Here is an 18,599-nt window from a genome sequence, read left to right on the forward strand (position 1 = left end):
ATGCCTTGACATTTATCCCTATGAAACTCGGGTTGCAAGAAAAGTTGGACTTTGGTCCGCGTGTTCTCATTTTAGGGATAATTTGGTTTTTAACATTGGTTGCTTGCTTTCCGTCATCTGTTCAGTTCAAATCAGAACACTTTTCCACCAGTTATGGTTCGTGAACTGTTGATCACTAATGACCCGTATCAGTTCTAAGATTTCTCAACCGATATCCTAGTTAAAAACAAGTGTGAAGTCAACCAAACAGAAACACGATTTCTCCTAATAGAACACAAAAAGACGCAACCAACACAGCCAGCCAGAGACAGAACTGATCAGACAGGGCACTTGAAATCTTACCACGAGAATCCAGGGCGTTGTACGAAAACATTTCTCCGGACGCTGGTCGTTGCACGAAACTGCCAAGCAGGCAGAGAAGATCACGATAGAAAACAACACAGGTCCATCTGCTTCACAACGCAGAGAGAAAACTCGGTAAATGATGTCAGTATGTCACTTTATTCAGCATTCCTTGGGGGTATAGAGTAAATGTTTAATAAGAATCGCTCATCAGTGATAAGGAAAACAAACACGAAACGACGATTTAGAAAAGCATATACGATTCTGCGATATCGCTTTACCAGTAGCGCACAAGCTCTCTTTCATTTGTAACTACTGAAGAATAAGCAGCATTGTTGAAAAGCACTACACAATAACATGCGTTTCAAAAGTCGCAAATAAGGATTGCACACTACAAGATAAAAACAGAAACAGGAGTAGGACAATCTAAGCCGTGCCTCTGACACTGGAAGAACTCACTGCTATAGAGTAATCAACATCAGATCCCCGGTTGTTTGACGCTAAGAGCTTCCAGCCAGGATCAAAATACAAATTCTCTTCACTTCTCTCGATATACTTCTCATGTCACAAGTTGGGAGAATTCCTTTAGGAACAAGCTATTTCATCTTTGGTGATCATTTCATTCATTCTCACGACATATGTGCTTGATCATGTTGTGATATTGTAAGGAGAAGTTACATACCGGTCTATAGTAGGACATAGAGGCTATCCGGAAAATAAAATGTATCCATTTAATGCTGGAAATACCCGAAATACCCGATGTTTCGATCCCTTTCGATACTGTTCACATGACCGTTCACTTTAATATTTGAAAGCTGTTTTAGCGCTCAAAAAACTTACGTACGTTCGGGGGTTGTAAATCCTTACGTACGTTCGGGGATTGTAAATCCTTACGTACGTTCGGGGATTGTAAATCCTTACGTACGTTCCGGGGTTATAAATCCTTGCGTACGTTCGGGGATTGTAAATCCTTACGTACGTTCGGGGATTGTAAATCCTTACGTACGTTCGGGGATTGTAAATCCTTACGTACGTTCGGGGATTGTAAATCCTTGCGTACGTTCGGGGATTGTAAATCCTTACGTACGTTCGGGGATTGTTTACAAATCCTTACGTACGTTCGGGGATTGTAAATCCTTGCGTACGTTCGGGGATTGTAAATCCTTACGTACGTTCGGGGATTGTAAATCCTTACGTACGTTCGGGGATTGTAAATCCTTACGTACGTTCGGGGATTGTAAATCCTTACGTACGTTCGGGGATTGTAAATCCTTGCGTACGTTCGGGGATTGTAAATCCTTACGTACGTTCGGGGATTGTAAATCCTTGCGTACGTTCGGGGATTGTAAATCCTTACGTACGTTCGGGGATTGTAAATCCTTACGTACGTTCGGGGGTTATAAATCCTTGCGTACGTTCGGGGATTGTAAATCCTTACGTACGTTCGGGGATTGTAAATCCTTACGTACGTTCTGGGGTTATAAATCCTTGCGTACGTTCGGGGGTTGTAAATCCTTACGTACGTTCGGGGGTTATAAATCCTTACGTACGTTCGGGGATTGTAAATCCTTACGTACGTTCGGGGATTGTAAATCCTTACGTACGTTCGGGGGTTGTAAATCCTTACGTACGTTCGGGGGTTGTAAATCCTTACGTACGTTCGGGGGTTATAAATCCTTACGTACGTTCGGGGGTTGTAAATCCTTACGTACGTTCGGGGGTTATAAATCCTTGCGTACGTTCGGGGATTGTAAATCCTTACGTACGTTCGGGGGTTATAAATCCTTGCGTACGTTCGGGGGTTGTAAATCCTTACGTACGTTCGGGGGTTATAAATCCTTACGTACGTTCGGGGATTGTAAATCCTTACGTACGTTCGGGGATTGTAAATCCTTACGTACTTTCGGGGATTGTAAATCCTTACGTACGTTTGGGGGTTGTAAATCCTTACGTACGTTCGGGGGTTGTAAATCCTTACGTACGTTCGGGGGTTATAAATCCTTACGTACGTTCGGGGGTTGTAAATCCTTACGTACGTTCGGGGGTTATAAATCCTTGCGTACGTTCGGGGATTGTAAATCCTTACCTACGTTCGGGGGTTATAAATCCTTACGTACGTTCGGGGGTTGTAAATCCTTACGTACGTTCGGGGGTTATAAATCCTTGCGTACGTTCGGGGAATGTAAATCCTTACGTACGTTCGGGGGCTATAAATCCTTGCGTACGTTCGGGGAATGTAAATCCTTACGTACGTTCGGGGATTATAAATCCTTACGTACGTTCGGGGGTTGTAAATCCTTACGTACGTTCGGGGGTTGTAAATCCTTACGTACGTTCGGGGGTTGTAAATCCTTACGTACGTTCGGGGATTGTAAATCCTTACGTACGTTCGGGGGTTGTAAATCCTTACGTACGTTCGGGGATTGTAAATCCTTACGGGTCCTTACGTACGTTCGGGGGTTGTAAATCCTTACGTACGTTCGGGGGTTGTAAATCCTTAGGTACGTTCGGGGATTGTAAATCCTTACGTATGTTCGGGGGTTGCAAATCCTTACGTACGTTCGGGGGTTGTAAATCCTGACGTTCGGGGTTATAAATCCTTACGTTCGGGGGTTATAAAATCCTTACGTTCGGGGGCTGTAAACCCTTACGTTCGGGGGTTGTAAATCCGTACGTTCGGGGGTTATAAATCCTTACGTTCGGGGGTTGTAAATTCTTACGTACGTTCGGGGATTGTAAATCCTTACGTATGTTCGGGGGTTGCAAATCCTTACGTACGTTCGGGGGTTGTAAATCCTGACGTTCGGGGTTATAAATCCTTACGTTCGGGGGTTATAAATCCATACGTTCGGGGGTTATAAAATCCTTACGTTCGGGGGCTATAAACCCTTACGTTCGGGGGTTGTAAATCCGTACGTTCGGGGGTTATAAATCCTTACGTTCGGGGGTTGTAAATCCTTACGTTCGGGGGTTATAAATCCTTACGTTCGGGGTTGTAAATCCTTACGTTTGGGGGTTATAAATCCTTACGTTCGGGAGTTATAAATCCTTACGTTCCGGGGTTATAAAATCCATGGCTTATAAATCATAGTCGCTATATAAGTGAGACGATTTACATAACGGGTGTTTTATTCATTTTTTTTTGTGTTATTTTTATATACGGTCTGTGCCCAGCTACTGATAATGATCCTATTTTTTTCCGTTTTCACAAAATGAAAGTTGTAACGCTGTTGCTGGGGTTGTTTGTTTGCTTGTTCTTTTTACGGACCATAAAGAGCGTTTTTAGAGTTTAGGCTGATAACATCACAGTGAAGTCTTGGATGTTCGATGTTTCGATATTGACATCGATATGGAAGCTAATATCGGTATCTGGTAAACTGGTATCGACCCACCCCAGAGCCTTCTGGTTGCTTAGGTGGGCATGCGCACTGAAAGAAAACAGATGTGGTGTGCAGAGTGAAACACCGTGCCAAAAAAAAAACGTACTTCAAGAGTACTTCGTTAAACAACAACGAGAGCTGGCTGAAGTTGACGTCTAAAATCTCACAATCTCCAATGCTCATTTGCTCTCTTCGACTTCCTTCCTTGCACACTCATGGGTATGAAGATCAAACTGTCATTCGTTTCAACCTACCAGTTTTTGCTCTCTTCCTGACTTCCTTTCTGTCAAAAGATTTGAATATTTATCTTCTCGGTTTTTCATTAGCAATGAAAACAGATAAAACGATCGCTTTTGTTTGACCTGTCGGTTTTGTGCGCTGTCAAATGTTTGAAGCATAAACTAGCAAGTATAAATCGAAATATCATAACAAATTGATCAAATTTCCGTAAGGAAACTAAAAGCTCGACGGAAACACTCTTGTTTTAATCGAAGAGTTTGACGGAAATTTAATGTTCTTAGATCAATATTAATAAAAGTCGACAGGTCGATAGTTCATAGACAGAAGGAGTATCTTGTTTTTATTGGTCGCTCGTAAATTTTGTTCCGAACAAGAACAACTTGTGTGTTACGTAGGCTATTCGTGGGGAGGAGGGAGGGGGAGTGCCCTTTCTTCGGCTCTTTCTTTTTAGCTCACCAATTTTGCCTTTTAGGAGAAAGACAACTGAAATAAAGTCGAATAGGAAAACGCGAAAATAGAATGAAAGCAACTTGTTTAATGAATTAGGACAAATATTATAAATGCAAGGGTTCAGATACTTTACGCGAGTCGTCTATTTAAGGACGATCAAGATTACGTCACGTTATCAGTTTAAACCAATCAGACTCGGAGAAAAATTGAGTGGAAGCGAAAAGCTGCTACTCACACTTACCTGATAATTTTACGTGAAGATAATAAGTATTTCGCAATATTCATACTAAAACGAATAGGGTTATCCGCTCTCGATTTTATGCGTGATCGGCGGATTTGGAGGAAATCTCGAGCTACAGTCATATTGTTGAATATAAATCCCGTTTTAGTAGAAATAAAAATTAAAAAAAAAAAAAAACTTTTAAGAGACCGTTTCCTGTCAATCACAACCTAGAAATCTGTAAATCTATTTCAATCTGTACAGTCTTTTATTATCTTCCCAATCAAACCATTTTTCTTATTTTTTTCTCTTCTTATCCTTTTTGTGGTTTTTCTGTTTCGCTGCTAAATGTTTATTAGCTGAATTTTTATCCGATCGTGATGTGAATAACCGAGTGATAATAAAAATTTTAACTTTGTAAACGACTTCATGTTCGACTCTTAATGATTACTTAATGCTCTTGGAGCAAATGTCGAAGAAAAAAAACATTGTTTAAATAAACTGAAAACCTATTTCCTGACAGACTCTGAACCGAGAAATATAAACATTGAAACTCGTGTGGCAGTCTATCTTCAGTTTATTCATATCTGACATGGAATTGTTCCGATCTTATGCAATCCGAGTGTGATGTTACTAGGCATTTCGGATTTCATATCCCGGCACAGATGCCGACGAGATATGGGAAGTTCAACTGTGTTAATTGGCTTGTACGTGGGATTCAATAAAGCACTTTTAAGTGACTATTCTTAGAATTCTTAAAGGACCTTGAAGGAGACGCATAACTTTCGTTAAAAGCAAACAGACGTCCCACCGGATAGGATAAAAGAGACAGTTTCTTCCTAATTCATAGATTTGGCAACTGATTACGTATTTCTAATTTGTTTGATGGGCATATCTGTCATTGAAAAACAGATTGAAATGACAAGCTGCTTCCTCAAAGTGAACATACAACTTAAATCGCTTTAAAAATAGCTTGATCTCTAAATAGACTCGCAAACAACCTGCTGAGGAAAAAGACTTCTTCTGAGAACAAAGATATAATTTGAAACTGGCATCGCGTAAGCAAAACACGAAACAGGCGTTAAATGAAAATCGTCCGGCACTGTGTAAAAAAAAAATAATATACAGGACAAAGACGGGTCAATTTTTTTATTAGGTCTTTTTTCACCAATGAAGATTGGCTCAGTGTGGACACATTTCCAGCCTACCTTGTTCTTCTTCTTTTTTTTTTTTTTAACACACATGAAGCTAGCAACGTCATGTAACCGCGTAGAGAAACTTAAAGCATCACTGAAGACCAAGTAACACCCTATTCAATGGGAAAGGGAGGTGTTGGAGAGAGAGAGAGAGAGAGAGAGAGAGAGAGAGAGAGAGAGAGAGAGAGAGAGAGAGAGAGAGAGAGAGAGAGAGAGAGAGAGAGAGAGAGTGTCAGTCGAGAGTATTTAGTCGTATACCATAAAATCTCCGTCATATACACCGCCTCCGAACGCCTCGCCCCGATTATACACTCATCAGTTTGGTAGCTAAAACGCCCGCACGAGTGGGGCTATTCCCGTTTTACGTGTACTCGTCTCTAAATATGGCAAGGTGAATACGTAATAGCGTGTTTGATTATAACCGGCATTTTACGGTTAGGGCGATTCTGCGGAAAAGAAACCTTTTATTTAATCAAGGGAGGTGACCGCAGCACCTGGAAAACGTGCTTTGAAGTCTTGATAATGTATATTCGAAGGGTTCGTTTTCTGTGCTAGCGTAAAGTTTTAGTGCATCACGCAAAGTTTAGTTGTGGCGTGCATCTAAAATTGAAATCAATTTTATTTTAAACCGTCCACATCTGGCAATTTTCCTCTGCTCACGAAATACAGGTGCTTTGGGCATTACATAACAAAATTTGGGATCTACTCACCCGACAACTTTCATTTAAATCTCTTGGACACGTGTTTTAACTTTTCATATATCTAGCCTGGTTCTAGATATGCGTGACCCGTCGCTTCCAAATCTATGAAAATTCATTCCTTTGAATTATAGATTGGCAAAAAATGGCATGGACAATGCCAACAGTCACGATATGTTTCATGTCATTGCTATTTTTGTTCAGGGTTTAAATTTCGTTGCAAGCCTTTCGCTATGAATAACCGTTCTCCAGAAACACGCAATATGTGGACAAGATTGCCTTGTTACGTATTCGAGATGACCGACAAATAATCCAAATATATTTTTCCCATTAAAATCTTTCATTCAGTGACAGTAAAATTGATATTCATTACATGCTATAAATTGACAGTACTCTTGAAATCGCACTCGTGAAGGTCAGCCTAAGGAAAATTAGCATGCTTCAGTTACAGGGAGTTTTAAATTGCCGATTGCGTAAGACGTTTTAACTTCCTGTATTCTCGGGGTAATCACAAGATTTGAAAAATGTTTACTTTTTTCAGTTCTTTTCAAAACTTTATGGCCTAAATATTGACTCTGTTTCTGTACAGTTTATTTTGTTTTCGCAACAACACAACGACGGAACGTCAACAATTTTCGGAAACTATGACAGATATTTGAACGATTCAATCTACGAATGATTGGTTTTCGATCAATTTTTAGTCCTCCGCATTCGGCAATATTTGAAATTACATCCATTTGTATGGTTAACGATTTTTCCGTTTTCTTTTTTCAGATAAGAGCTTACACCTTGAGGCAACTTTTAAATGAACAAGGATTAAAACTGGCACAAAGAGAAAACGCGTTTTGTAAAAAAATATTCAGATAACTGTGTAAAAGTTAATTTATATGTTAATGTAACAGTCTGACAGAGAGTGTGTGTGTGTGTGCCGTCGTTACTCAAAACATTTTTGTGGCAGCTAAATCTTCTAGTCACACAAACAAATCACCTTTATAATTGGAAAGTAGAATTCCATACACGTGTCAAGTTGAAGGCCAGGGCGAAAGGCTAATTTTCCTGTATATTTTTAAACTCGGTTCCTGATGATGATTAGTGTACGTACGTGCAGATCATTAACTTTTTTTACGCGTGCCTTAATTTAGCCAAGTTTAGCCAGTTCGTAAGGCTTTTTAGCCTATTTACCGCTGAAAACCACCTGGTTTAGTGTGTAAAAGGGTAATTAGGCCCGCAGTATTTTACAAATTAATTCAGTCACGTCTAAAAGGAAAGCAACAATGGACACAGGTTTTTTTTTCTGGGTCTCAAAAATTTCAGTTTATTTTCAGTGAACTGAAGAATATATACATAAATCCTATTTCTTTTCTTTCAAACATTTACTCCATCGGTCACAGTATTTACACAATTTTTAGTTTAAAAGTATCATGCTATCAAAGCTTATTCATTATGACTCAGTTCCCCCTCAAGCCAGTTGCATGCGGGGGACAATTCTAAAGGATTATTTACAAAATCTTTTTCACATATTACGTTACAGTTCGATGACCCTTTTATGTTTTGTCAAAAGATATTTGCAATTCAGTCACGTCTCAAGCGGCTGTCATCACAGACAGATGTGAACTGAACTGAAGTTTTCATTTTCTAATAATTAAAACGACAAACCAAACAAGCACGTTTACGTTGAAACCCCCACGTACACCGTTTTTTGAAATGTCCATTTTTAACTATATACAATTTTTTTTGGTATGTTAGAAAATTTTCTCAGAATACAGCAAATAATCGAAGGCACTAAATTTCATGCTCTCCGTATGCACGGTGAATATATTAAATAACTCTATGTTTCTTAAAACTCTCTTCTCTGTTCCAGGTTTTTGTAAATAAATATTCCGGCTTTTTTGGCAAAAATTCCCAGTCCTCAGCATGGGCAGCACTCTCTCCAGCCGGTTCATATTAAAATGTTTAATTGTTCATGTTGTATTTTATCCAATAACTTTTTCAAATCCAATCATACTGGGATTAAACTCGACCTTCTTTGCTCCACCATGCCGATTTCTTCCGAGCAACTTTCTTGAATAACAGGGAGCATTCGACTGTTCCTCGATCTCCTGTTAATTTTCTTTACTGTTCTTTCGTCCTCTCGTTCAAATTCTGTCAAAACTTTCACCCATTCCTGCTTTTCCTTGGGGCTTTCCGCAGTGAAGCACAACAATCCCGTCGAATTTCCAATCCGCTCTCCTTGCGGTGTCAAAGTGAACGAGACATCACTGTTCTCTGTGACGAGACAGGATTTCAACCGGAGGAAAGCGCAGGGTTTTTTCCAAATCCACCCTGAATCACTGTAAAATACGATGAACGGGTCTGACACCCGTGTGTACGCAAATCCCATCAGCCTGATGTGGTTGTTACGACTTGCGTCTGGAGTGAGCACTAAATAACCAGACTTTGTTTCAGACATGTTTTCGTTCATATTTCCTCGCGTTGCGTTTTGAAGTGACTCGTCGAAGTCGTTGCGTTTTTATAAGCTTCGAAGTCAGACTGATTAGCGATGGTATGAGATCAATACTGAACTTGACAGCGCATTCACTGTCTTTTTATTTCTCCTTATAGGAAATGACGTAAACCGTAAATAAACAAGCTGGATTAGCTGAATAAATTAAAAATACACTTTTAATTTCCGTTTTGTGACGTCACCGCGTCGCTTTGACGAGAAAGTCACAATACGTGTGGCGTGACTGCGAACGAATTCCTCGAGTGCTTTCTAGAATTATCCTGATTCATGTAAAATCTCTTTAGCTTTTGGGCGTTTAAGGGCTTGTTTCTTTTTTTTACGGCGTTCCATGGCGTTTGCAACAGAGTATTTTCGTCTCAGTGGGCAACTTTCAATGCTGCGATTGAACCGGAAAAAAACAAGACAGTTAATTACCGGAAGTGCGATGAATAATTTATTTCATAAATTTGCTGCATCAATATTGGTGTTTTTGCTTTCGCTCTGTTCATTTGGCAGGCTCGTGCGCAAATGTTACGGGGGTCATAACAGGCAGCTGACGGAAGCACTCCCAAGATTCCTCAAATGAAAATAAGAAAACAAGCATTTACCATTTAGACTATTTAGAGATATTTTGTATTAACCTAACGTGAAAAGTATCAGTTCAAGAATGACAAACCTATAAACACTGACTATTTTTTTGGTCAAATGAAAGTGAAAAACGCCAAGAAGATGGGAATTTTGTTAGAGAAAAACACCCCGAATTGTTAATCCTGTTAAAGTTGGGACTTTCGTGCCATTACCAGTTGTTTCCACGCTGGGGCTTGCCGCGCCATGTGCCATCCCTAAGTTCCTTATAAGGATGTGTGGCTTTGAACTGTAGAATTTCTCATTAAGGAGGAATTCGATCATTCAGCAAACTATCAACAGAAAGTGTTTCTATGCTGTGAGGATGTCTTACTTTCATGCTGTCTTGATCTCTCTTCATCTGATCGCGGAAGAAACTGATGAAACGTCTAATTTTGGCTTTTTTGTTTATTCTATTTTGATAACAGGTAGAAATATCTGAGTAGGATGGTGTAACACAGGGAAGGGCTGATTTAACCAGCTGAAACGTACTGAAAATAGTTCCCAAAGAGAAAAGAAGGAAGTCAGTCTACAAAAACTTGATAACGATTTTATTCTCGAAATATAAATTTTGTCATAGGATACTGACCTAGGTGTTGGCTTTGCGTTGGCCGGCCCTCCTTGTTTATACAAAAAATAAAAAATAAAAAAAAGTTCGAAAATGAAGTGAGGTGACGTATTAAAAATGAAGTACCGTTAAGTATAATATTGTGAAATGTTTCAGTCGCTCTGCGCTTTCGTTTACTTCATGTATTTGCTCTTTAACTAGAGTTTACAACACTGAACAGCGACAGAAAGATCAATTGGTATATCTACAATCTTTTGTACTTGATTTGTTATACTAAGTAGTCTCGATATTGAATCTCCGCGAAAGTCGAGTCTTTTTTTTTTCCGCTAAACTAGCCTGTATCAGCCGAGGCGATCATTTGAGTAATGCGACTGGTAGCACTAATTTAGTATTGCAAACTGCTTCAGCCTTAATAGCTCTATTCATTATCTTCTTGGGTGGGTTCAAGCCTATTGTGAGAGAGTTCTTGAATAGTTGCGTGATGAAAGGAGGGATGTTCAAGAGATCCGGATTTAATCGTATTGCGGAAAATTTATTGGGAGCTATCGTCAAGTACTTTTTCAAATGGTCAATTGATATTTTCTACATGTGTTTTAGCACCGGAAAACTGTCCTTGCCGCCGCCCGAAGGGGAATTATTCCCTCTTCAATATCGCAAAGTCTTGTCGTCGCGACAAACGCACGGCATATTGCGCTGAAACAACTCCTGTAACGCATTTGCGTAAAATCAAAATATTACATTTCTTCTACTGTTTAATCCGGGTTTAATATAATGTACCTATTTTAAGTATCATCAATCCTTTCTCGTGAAAGTTTAAATTCAATTTTGTTGACAGTCAAAACCTTTAGAACAAAGTTTGGTATTCACCGTTGCCTTCAAAAGTGTTTACTGTTATACCCTAATATCATGTTTTATTTTTCCAGTTCCTAGAATGTCACAGACATCCGTGCAAAATTGTACATGTCCCGGAGATATTTTTGCAGCATACGATCGCCAAAGAAACAATTGCCAGTAACAACTTCAGGAACAGTGACCGTGAAAGAAGGCGGTGCCACAGATACTCCAACTTTTTCTCGCGAATCAGCTCGATACGCGAAAATTCCAGCTAAAATACCGAACATAAAACCCCAGCAAAGTATAAGGCACTAGGACAAAAGATATTGTTAATACAAAATTCAAAATTTGCAGTAATCTGACTATCTAACACGTATAGCAAAACGGCATATATTTTAAATACCAACTATGTTTTATGGAGAAGAAAAAAAAGGATGCGTTGAGTCGAGTCATCATGCTATTTCCGTTACTATGACGATGTATCAAAACATAGCATAATTTATTTCCGGTCCACAGACCTTTATGTTTGGTGCCAAAACACGTCCAATGCCCACTGTCACGTAGTCTTTTCTCCTTGACCTTTTTCCATGCTATGTGAAGGTGCCTTGCATACCAAACAAAGTTCAGTAATAAACATCACGAGTTCTGGACTAAACACGTCAAGTGTTGCACGATTTTCAGCATTTCCGTCCCTGTTTTTTTGCAGGACTGAACAACTCAATTGCAAAAATGAACTTGGAAACTCACGGAAATATAAAAACATTTTACAGTTACTTTCAGTTCAGTTTTTAGCTCGTCTGGTAGTTCAAGAGTTTCAAGTTTAAAGCAATTTTAATCTATATCAATTTTTATGGCCTCTTACGTAACCTGAGGTATTGAAATCATGTTTTCACCAGTTATTAAAGAGTTCCCTTTCCTATTAATTTATTTAAACCTTGCACCATCGCTAATATCAAAACATTAAATTTTAATGGCAGTACTTAATTGTAAAGACGCAGTTTGCCGCTCATCCGCATGGCAGAATATCATTGAGAATGAATCAACCAGTGTTAAGTTTTTTACTTCTCAGTTCTTGTTAATTTATCTTTCTTCTTGAGCACTATTAACAATATTTATATCAGAGTTTACATACATACAAGTATTGTAATAAAATTTATTGAGGACCAATGTATTGGCAGTGGGTTAACTTGTCCACGACTGTCTTATGATTGAACTTTTTGGTACACGTCGCCACACCTCTTAAACAAATCAGATGAATCACTTCGAGTAGATGTGATAAAAAAAATTGTTCGAAATCCAGTTCCCGGTGTGAATAAAGAGCTGACACGGCAGAAAAGCCGAGCAGACTCACAAAATAAATGACTACTCTTAGGTTTGGTTCGATTGACCGTGTTAAAATAATTTCGGAATAAGAATATGCGGATAGTTGTTAGATTTCTCTTTTTAAGTAAATTTGGGGAGCTATTCAGTTCTGCAAACTTTCGCTGACGCGCGATAATTTAGAGCGATTTATTTCCTAAAACCTCTTATGAGGGATTTCTTGTCATCAGTATATGTCAGTCCTATTATTCCGGAATAGGGTCAATCGAACGCACCCTTAATGTTCCGTTGGTTTCCCTTCAACAGATTGAACTTCGTCTTATTTAAAAGAAGAATTGCAGGCAAAGATCACGCTACGCCGATATTGCTACAGGCATATTGACCTCTTCGCTTTTCGCAGCACTTAACCTAAGCCTGTTGTCGCATCCAAGATGGCGGCTTACGTCACAACACACTGTTTTAAAAACTTTCGGATAACAATGGGATTTTAACATGGGGTCAAGGACAAACAGGTACGTGACAGCGGACGCGCATGGAACAAAACAGCTTTTGCGGCAAAACAAATATTTAGTAACACAGAAAGGGAGAACACTGCAATATCTTGAAGTTTTGAAAGTTACGTGGCATATCCATTAAACGCCCAGCACTGACGAAGAATCTGAAGAAGGCTGGTTTGGCCAGCCAAAATATAGCACACAACCATTTAAAACCATTCTACGTTGTATCGGTCGCTGCTTTTTTCCACCGATGAACTGACCACTTTCTGTTTGCGGACCAGCCGTCCGAAGACTACCGCTGGTCAAGGGAAACGACATTCTCGTACCCAGAGTCCTCAGGTTCTTTGACCAGCGGTTGGTCGCCAGGAGAGACTCTGGGGCACTTCAAAGCCGTTATGAGTCAGCCAATCAAAACAATCTTTTTTCGATTTCTCCGGAGTCATCTCTGGCGATCAACTCGCTGGCACACATGAATGAAAACGCAGTTAAAAACCGACCGTAACAATCTTTCCCCACTTCAGAAGTTTAAAAAGAACAACAATAACACGTTTGTCAGTTCACCTCTGGAGTTCAGATTTTCACTGCACAGGACACAGCTGATGCTAAATATAATTCACAGAGTTTGTTGTTGCCCTCAATCATTTCGGCTCGTCAAATCTCATACCCTGTTCAAAACATGATGTTTTTAATAATCATTCGGGGACCAATGTTGGCATGTTCCCGTTGTGAATTTATGAAGCCTTCTCCTTCCAGTGGAGGGGGGAAGCCATAATAAACGCGATTTTATACGCTCAGCTCATCGAGAGGAAAAGAACACCCAGCCACCCGGTCTGCGGAATCAAATCTGCTTCAAGGCGGCAAATGATGGCGGTGCCATCATTTTCATTTTCGTGCCTTTTTCAGACATAACATAAATTCTAAAGTAAAGCACGTGCAGGTGCAGTCATTTTAAACAATACACGTATTCAGCTACTGATTTTGCTAGCTAGCCTGCGATAACAGACGCCTTGTCCGGCTTTTGTTTCACCCGCCGCCAGAAATGGCATCTATTTTGCCCACCCTTACTAAATATGTTCGTTCCGTGAGCAGTTGAGGAAGCCTTTCACTCCCGGGTCGATCTATTTTATGGAGTGAAGTAGCTTCAACTTCTGACACCGTCTTTTGAGTCTGTGGATGAACTCCTAAAGTGTGATCAAATGAAAGCTACTGAGCAGTACTTTCCTGTGGTGCTGTTTATTATACTGTACAAGGTGGCTCTAACTTTTGAGTCTGTGGATGAAATCCTAAAGAGTGACCATTCAAATGAAAGCTACTGAGCACTACTTTCCTGTGGTGCTGTTTATTATGCTGTACAAGGTGATTCTATCTTTTGAGTCTGCATTAATCCTAAAGTGTGACCATTCGAATGAACGCTACTGAGCAGTACTTTCCTGTGGTGCTGTTTATTTATGCTGTACAAGTTGGTTCTAACTTTTGAGTCTGTGGATGAAATCCTAAAGTGTGACCATTCAAATGAAAGCTACTGAGCAGTACTTTACTTCAGTGTATCATACGGTAATGAAGGTGGTTGTACAAAATTTTTGAGACGGCAGATGAAAATTCAGACGAAAGTTAACAAATGAAGTTAACTTTACTTGCTGCTTTTTTGTTTCAGTATAATATTTTTGAGAAAAAAGAACCTTTCGACGGGAAAAGGGCTCGACTGCCGGACATGCAGCAAATAATATTGTTGTTTTTAAAAAAGAATGTCCTTGCGTCGGTTCCGGCTTTCCGTACAGCTGAATTTAATTTGGTTTTCGTAATTCCAGTGCTTGTGGTAAACAAGTTATATCTGCTTGCGTATTTTGAAAGGCCAAGGCCGATACAACCGCGGGCGTAGATTCAAACAGCACGTGCTGAAACGTTTATAACAATCTTGTTTTCGCGGTTTATCCTCAAGTCGTCGCCGTCGGGTTACGCACGTACTCAACTAAAGTACAGGATTAAAACTAGAAGATTTCGGGATATTCGTAACAAGCTTAGCTCCGCCCCATATTTTTTGCCGCAAATCGGTCAAGGACAAACCATATCTCATTCGCGCCAAAATACAGATTGTTTTAGAGTACATGACGGGCAAAACAATGCGGTTTTCCTCGGCTGTTCTGGAATCCCAGGTACGTGAGAACATAACAGCAATGATCTTGTGCTATTCGGACCAAAACTTTTTTATGGATAAATGGAGTGGTTTAACGTTTCTTTTTGCTAACAGGCAGAATATAGTTCTCATTTTTTCCTTGGAACCAAAATTTTTTCCTGGATAGTTCGCCATTTTTGTAAAAGTTGAGCGAGTTGAAATGTTCGCGAAGTAGCACAAATGAAATAAAGATATATTTTCAGGTGACGTTTTTGTTGCCGTTCCCGTCATCGTTGCTTAAGCTCCCTATTATTAGAGAGATTAAGCACCACGTTTGCGGCAAACGCCAAACGGCAGAAATGACCACGTGACCGTGTTTATCCTTCATTTGCTGCTCGCTGATTTCACTTTCTCAGAAAAATTGAGTGTTTTTGCGTTAGAATTAAAGGCCAGAATTATCTTGTACTATTCTCAACTATGTACTCATTTTTTCAAGAAAACATAAACGCGAATCTCACGTTTGCCGTTTGCCGTAAACGTGGTGCTTAATCTCTCTATTAACGAGGACGTCTCTCAAGCTTAAACGTTAATGCCAAACACACTTCTTCACGCGAGAACAATAATTAACAGATTGCTGTGGATTGGATGAGGGTACTGAATGAAGGCATACATACGGCATCAACATGATTAATCAATACTTTTCACGGCTACATGCAAAGAACACGATTTTTAGCGTATTTCTCATCGGTTTTCACAGACTCTGGAAACTAGCCGATTTAGAGAGAAAAAACAGATGAAATAACTTTTCTATTTATTTTCTGGTTCTTACTCCTTGTCGCAAAATAACATCAACGACGCAAATTAAACTCGGTCAAAATATTTACAACTACACCAGTGTACATGCATGAATACATATTTACTTGACACCAATGGTAATACTACTCGAGGACACTAAACATTCACAAACGATTCACTTGGTTAATTGTTGGTAAAATGGTCACCTTACTTAATTCAAACGATTCACCTGCTTAATTGTTGGAAAAATGGCCGCCTTACTTGGGGGTTATATAGCTAGGTTAAAGTTTTTCGAACGTTAACTTTTTTCATCGCGTTTCTTTAATGTACATCAGAAAAGCACTATGTTTGCCAAGTGCATCTTAAATGTTAGCCCTTCCGAGTCCGTGTTCTTCTACCTGCTGGCAGTTACTACTACGGTGATAGGAGTATTGTAGGGTTTAGTTCCGTACAGCTTGCACATACCACTTCTCGTGCCACTTGGTAGCATACCCGGAGCTCGCGAGTTTTCTGTGTCCGGACATCTGTAGTTTAGAATTCGCTGGCAGTTTGACCTTCTTCTTAGCTTCGGGCTCCCTGTTCTCAAAACCACGCACCGCCTTCTTCTGTCTCCGCTCCAACTTCACCTCCGGCACCAGAGAGGGAAGTTTGTCCGATTTCTCGAGCTCGTCTCGTTTCCAAAACGAAAAACTGTCGTATCCGAAGATGGGTCGGGCCGGAATCCTGTCGGAAACACCGAAGGTTTGCTGCTCTAAGTGCGTCATATAATCAGGTCGTTCATAAGTGTCGGGTTTCTCTTGCGTCGTGTAGCTTCGCTTTCCATACGTGACGTTGTATCTCTTGTGCTTCTCCTCTTCGCTAAGCTCCCTTTCTCCCTTGCCTCTTTTGTCGTCATGGTAATACCACTCTGGTACTTTGTACGCCTTAGGCCCGGTTTTCTTCCGTTCATTCTCCCGATAGCAAAGCAGGTTTTTTCGCCCTCCTGTTTTGGCCAACTTCACGTACTTAGAGTCGGTCTCGCGGACGCGTCCTACGTTCTTATTTTCATGCAAGTCGCTGCTCGCCTTTGCCGTCTCTTTAGTTAAATCTGGCACTTGAGAAATAACGATTTTCTGTGGAGGTTTTGAAGGTTGCTTTTTTCGGTCTCGGGTGAAATAGCAATACCATATTTCCTCTCTTTCAGGTCTGTCCAATGGCTTGTAAAATGGCTTCACCATCTTTGCAAAACTGTAATGATCTATCCCTTAGCTCTGTCACCAAATGACCTAAGGAAATCGATTCATCAGTGGTATGAAATATTTCAGTGAGTACAGCTTTATGCCAGGCCTTGCACTAGCATAAGCCATTTCCATTTTTAATGATGATGTTATTCAAACTAAAACAAGTATTTTTATAGGGGGTTTGGCTTAATTATTTGTTTATAGTTCGTTGCACTTATAATTCGTGTAATTATTCACCGCAATTTTGTAAACCCAGTATGCAATAATTGTAAATCACCGGCGCGAAACAACTATGCGTAACAAATGCCCTGCACCTGCAGCCGAAAGCAATGTTATGACTTACAGAGAAAAAGGTTTGAACAATAATAACCTCGCCCTCTTATAAAATATTTATCCAAACATCTCATTAACACTCGATTGTAAGCAAGATTAGAATCGTTGCTAGCAATAACGAAAAATACTAAAAGCAAGAATGCTTACTGAACTTAAACCGTTTTTGAAAACCACTTGCCTGATCCATAATGATTATGCCAAGGATGAAAACCATTTTTTTTAATAGCAAGGACACCCAGCAATTTATATTTACTAACAGTTGCTCTCCAGGCCTATCACCTCGACTAATGCTCGGCGTTACACTCTAATTACGATGGAAATCTAGTCAATCTAGAGTTCAGAGTTTCTATCGTGAAGATAAATGCCTTTTACTTAAAATTGTCTTCTTCTGAACGCAAAACGTTTTGCTGGAAATTTGGGGTTGGCAGAAACAGCTCGGAGATTCGGGGATAAGATTCCGTTCGCTGAGAGTTTTACGACTGTTAAATATTTAGCTACTGGACTGATCCGAACAGATCAAATTTTTTTAGCGTACACAAAATCAAATATTTCTTGAAAGGGCCTAAAATGATATAAGAAACCAGGTAAACAACATTCTAAGTTTCTCGTTAACTGGGAGCCCCTGGAAGAACTACGCCAAATAAAATAAAAACTTTCAACCAAATGTATTTATCCTCTACACATCTTTTGCCAGCTTGAAAAATTCATGCAGTGGAGAAAACAATCTTAAAACGTCCCTCATTATAATATTTCTCCCAGGTGCATGGTGCTTATAATTTCGCAACTAACCGTAGTTTTCGCTTACCTTGTCATAGAGTTGCAGAAGGTTTTTTCTCATCATTAAATTGGCGCGCGGTACTGCGCGTGCGCTTACCTGCCTGGCTTTATCATTGATGAATTATGACGTAATTGGTAATCTGCTGCAACAGTAATGACGTTGTTCAATGAGAAACAATTTAATTGTGTCGATAATTGCGAATTAGCTACTCATAAGTAGATGCCAAAGGGTTGTTTTATATTTTTTTTCTCTAGGCATGCAGTTAAATGATTACTTTGATCATTAAACTTTTCGGACGAAAAACATGTCCAAATTTTTTTCCATCTGAACAAAAATAATTGCCCGAGCATTTTTGATCATATATATATTAAGGTAAATGCCGAGAAAATGGCTCGGGAAATTTTAAACATTTTACAACAAGCAATTTGGCTTCATTATGAACTTCATTATGAAGCCGACGATCAAAAGTGTTACTCCATTCGCAAGGGTAACAAATTTAAGATGTGAAT

General features: G+C 39.6%; 2 protein-coding genes and 1 long non-coding RNA gene across 4 annotated transcripts in view; 1 reads left to right on the top strand and 2 right to left on the bottom strand.

Moving 5' to 3' along the window:
• LOC146472043 (uncharacterized) overlaps positions 1-18,599 on the top strand; it is an 87,293-nt gene that overhangs the window by 58,085 nt on the left and 10,609 nt on the right. Inside the window, exon 4 of one of the 2 annotated variants that reach the window (XR_014866754.1) lies at positions 11,124-13,586. The exons of the other annotated variant lie outside the window; for it this stretch is intronic. This is a non-coding gene — a long non-coding RNA (uncharacterized LOC146472043). Of the gene's footprint in view, positions 1-11,123; positions 13,587-18,599 lie in introns of those variants that run through there. 2 annotated transcript variants of the gene reach the window in all.
• On the bottom strand, positions 7,812-9,094 carry LOC146472044 (uncharacterized). Its single transcript, XM_085120600.1, has one exon. The coding sequence runs from the start codon at positions 8,985-8,987 to the stop codon at positions 8,526-8,528; it is 462 nt and encodes a 153-aa protein (XP_084976726.1). The 5' UTR covers positions 8,988-9,094; the 3' UTR covers positions 7,812-8,525.
• Positions 15,759-18,212, bottom strand: LOC146472045 (uncharacterized protein C7orf57 homolog). The gene is made up of 2 exons (XM_085120886.1): positions 18,118-18,212; positions 15,759-17,024 (listed from the first exon to the last, which is right to left on the bottom strand). Exon 2 carries the CDS (start codon positions 16,974-16,976, stop codon positions 16,200-16,202), a length of 777 nt encoding a protein of 258 aa, XP_084977012.1. The 5' UTR covers positions 16,977-17,024; positions 18,118-18,212; the 3' UTR covers positions 15,759-16,199.

The sequence above is a fragment of the Pavona decussata genome, unplaced genomic scaffold (genome assembly GCF_977016875.1).
Source record: "Pavona decussata unplaced genomic scaffold, jaPavDecu1.1 SCAFFOLD_102, whole genome shotgun sequence".
Lineage (NCBI taxonomy): Eukaryota > Metazoa > Cnidaria > Anthozoa > Scleractinia > Agariciidae > Pavona > Pavona decussata.

Coding starts and splice junctions, on each gene's coding strand:
- LOC146472044 (XM_085120600.1), bottom strand. CDS start 8,987: ATGAACGAAAACATGTCTGAAACAAAGTCTGGTTATTTAGTGCTCACT.
- LOC146472045 (XM_085120886.1), bottom strand. CDS start 16,976: ATGGTGAAGCCATTTTACAAGCCATTGGACAGACCTGAAAGAGAGGAA.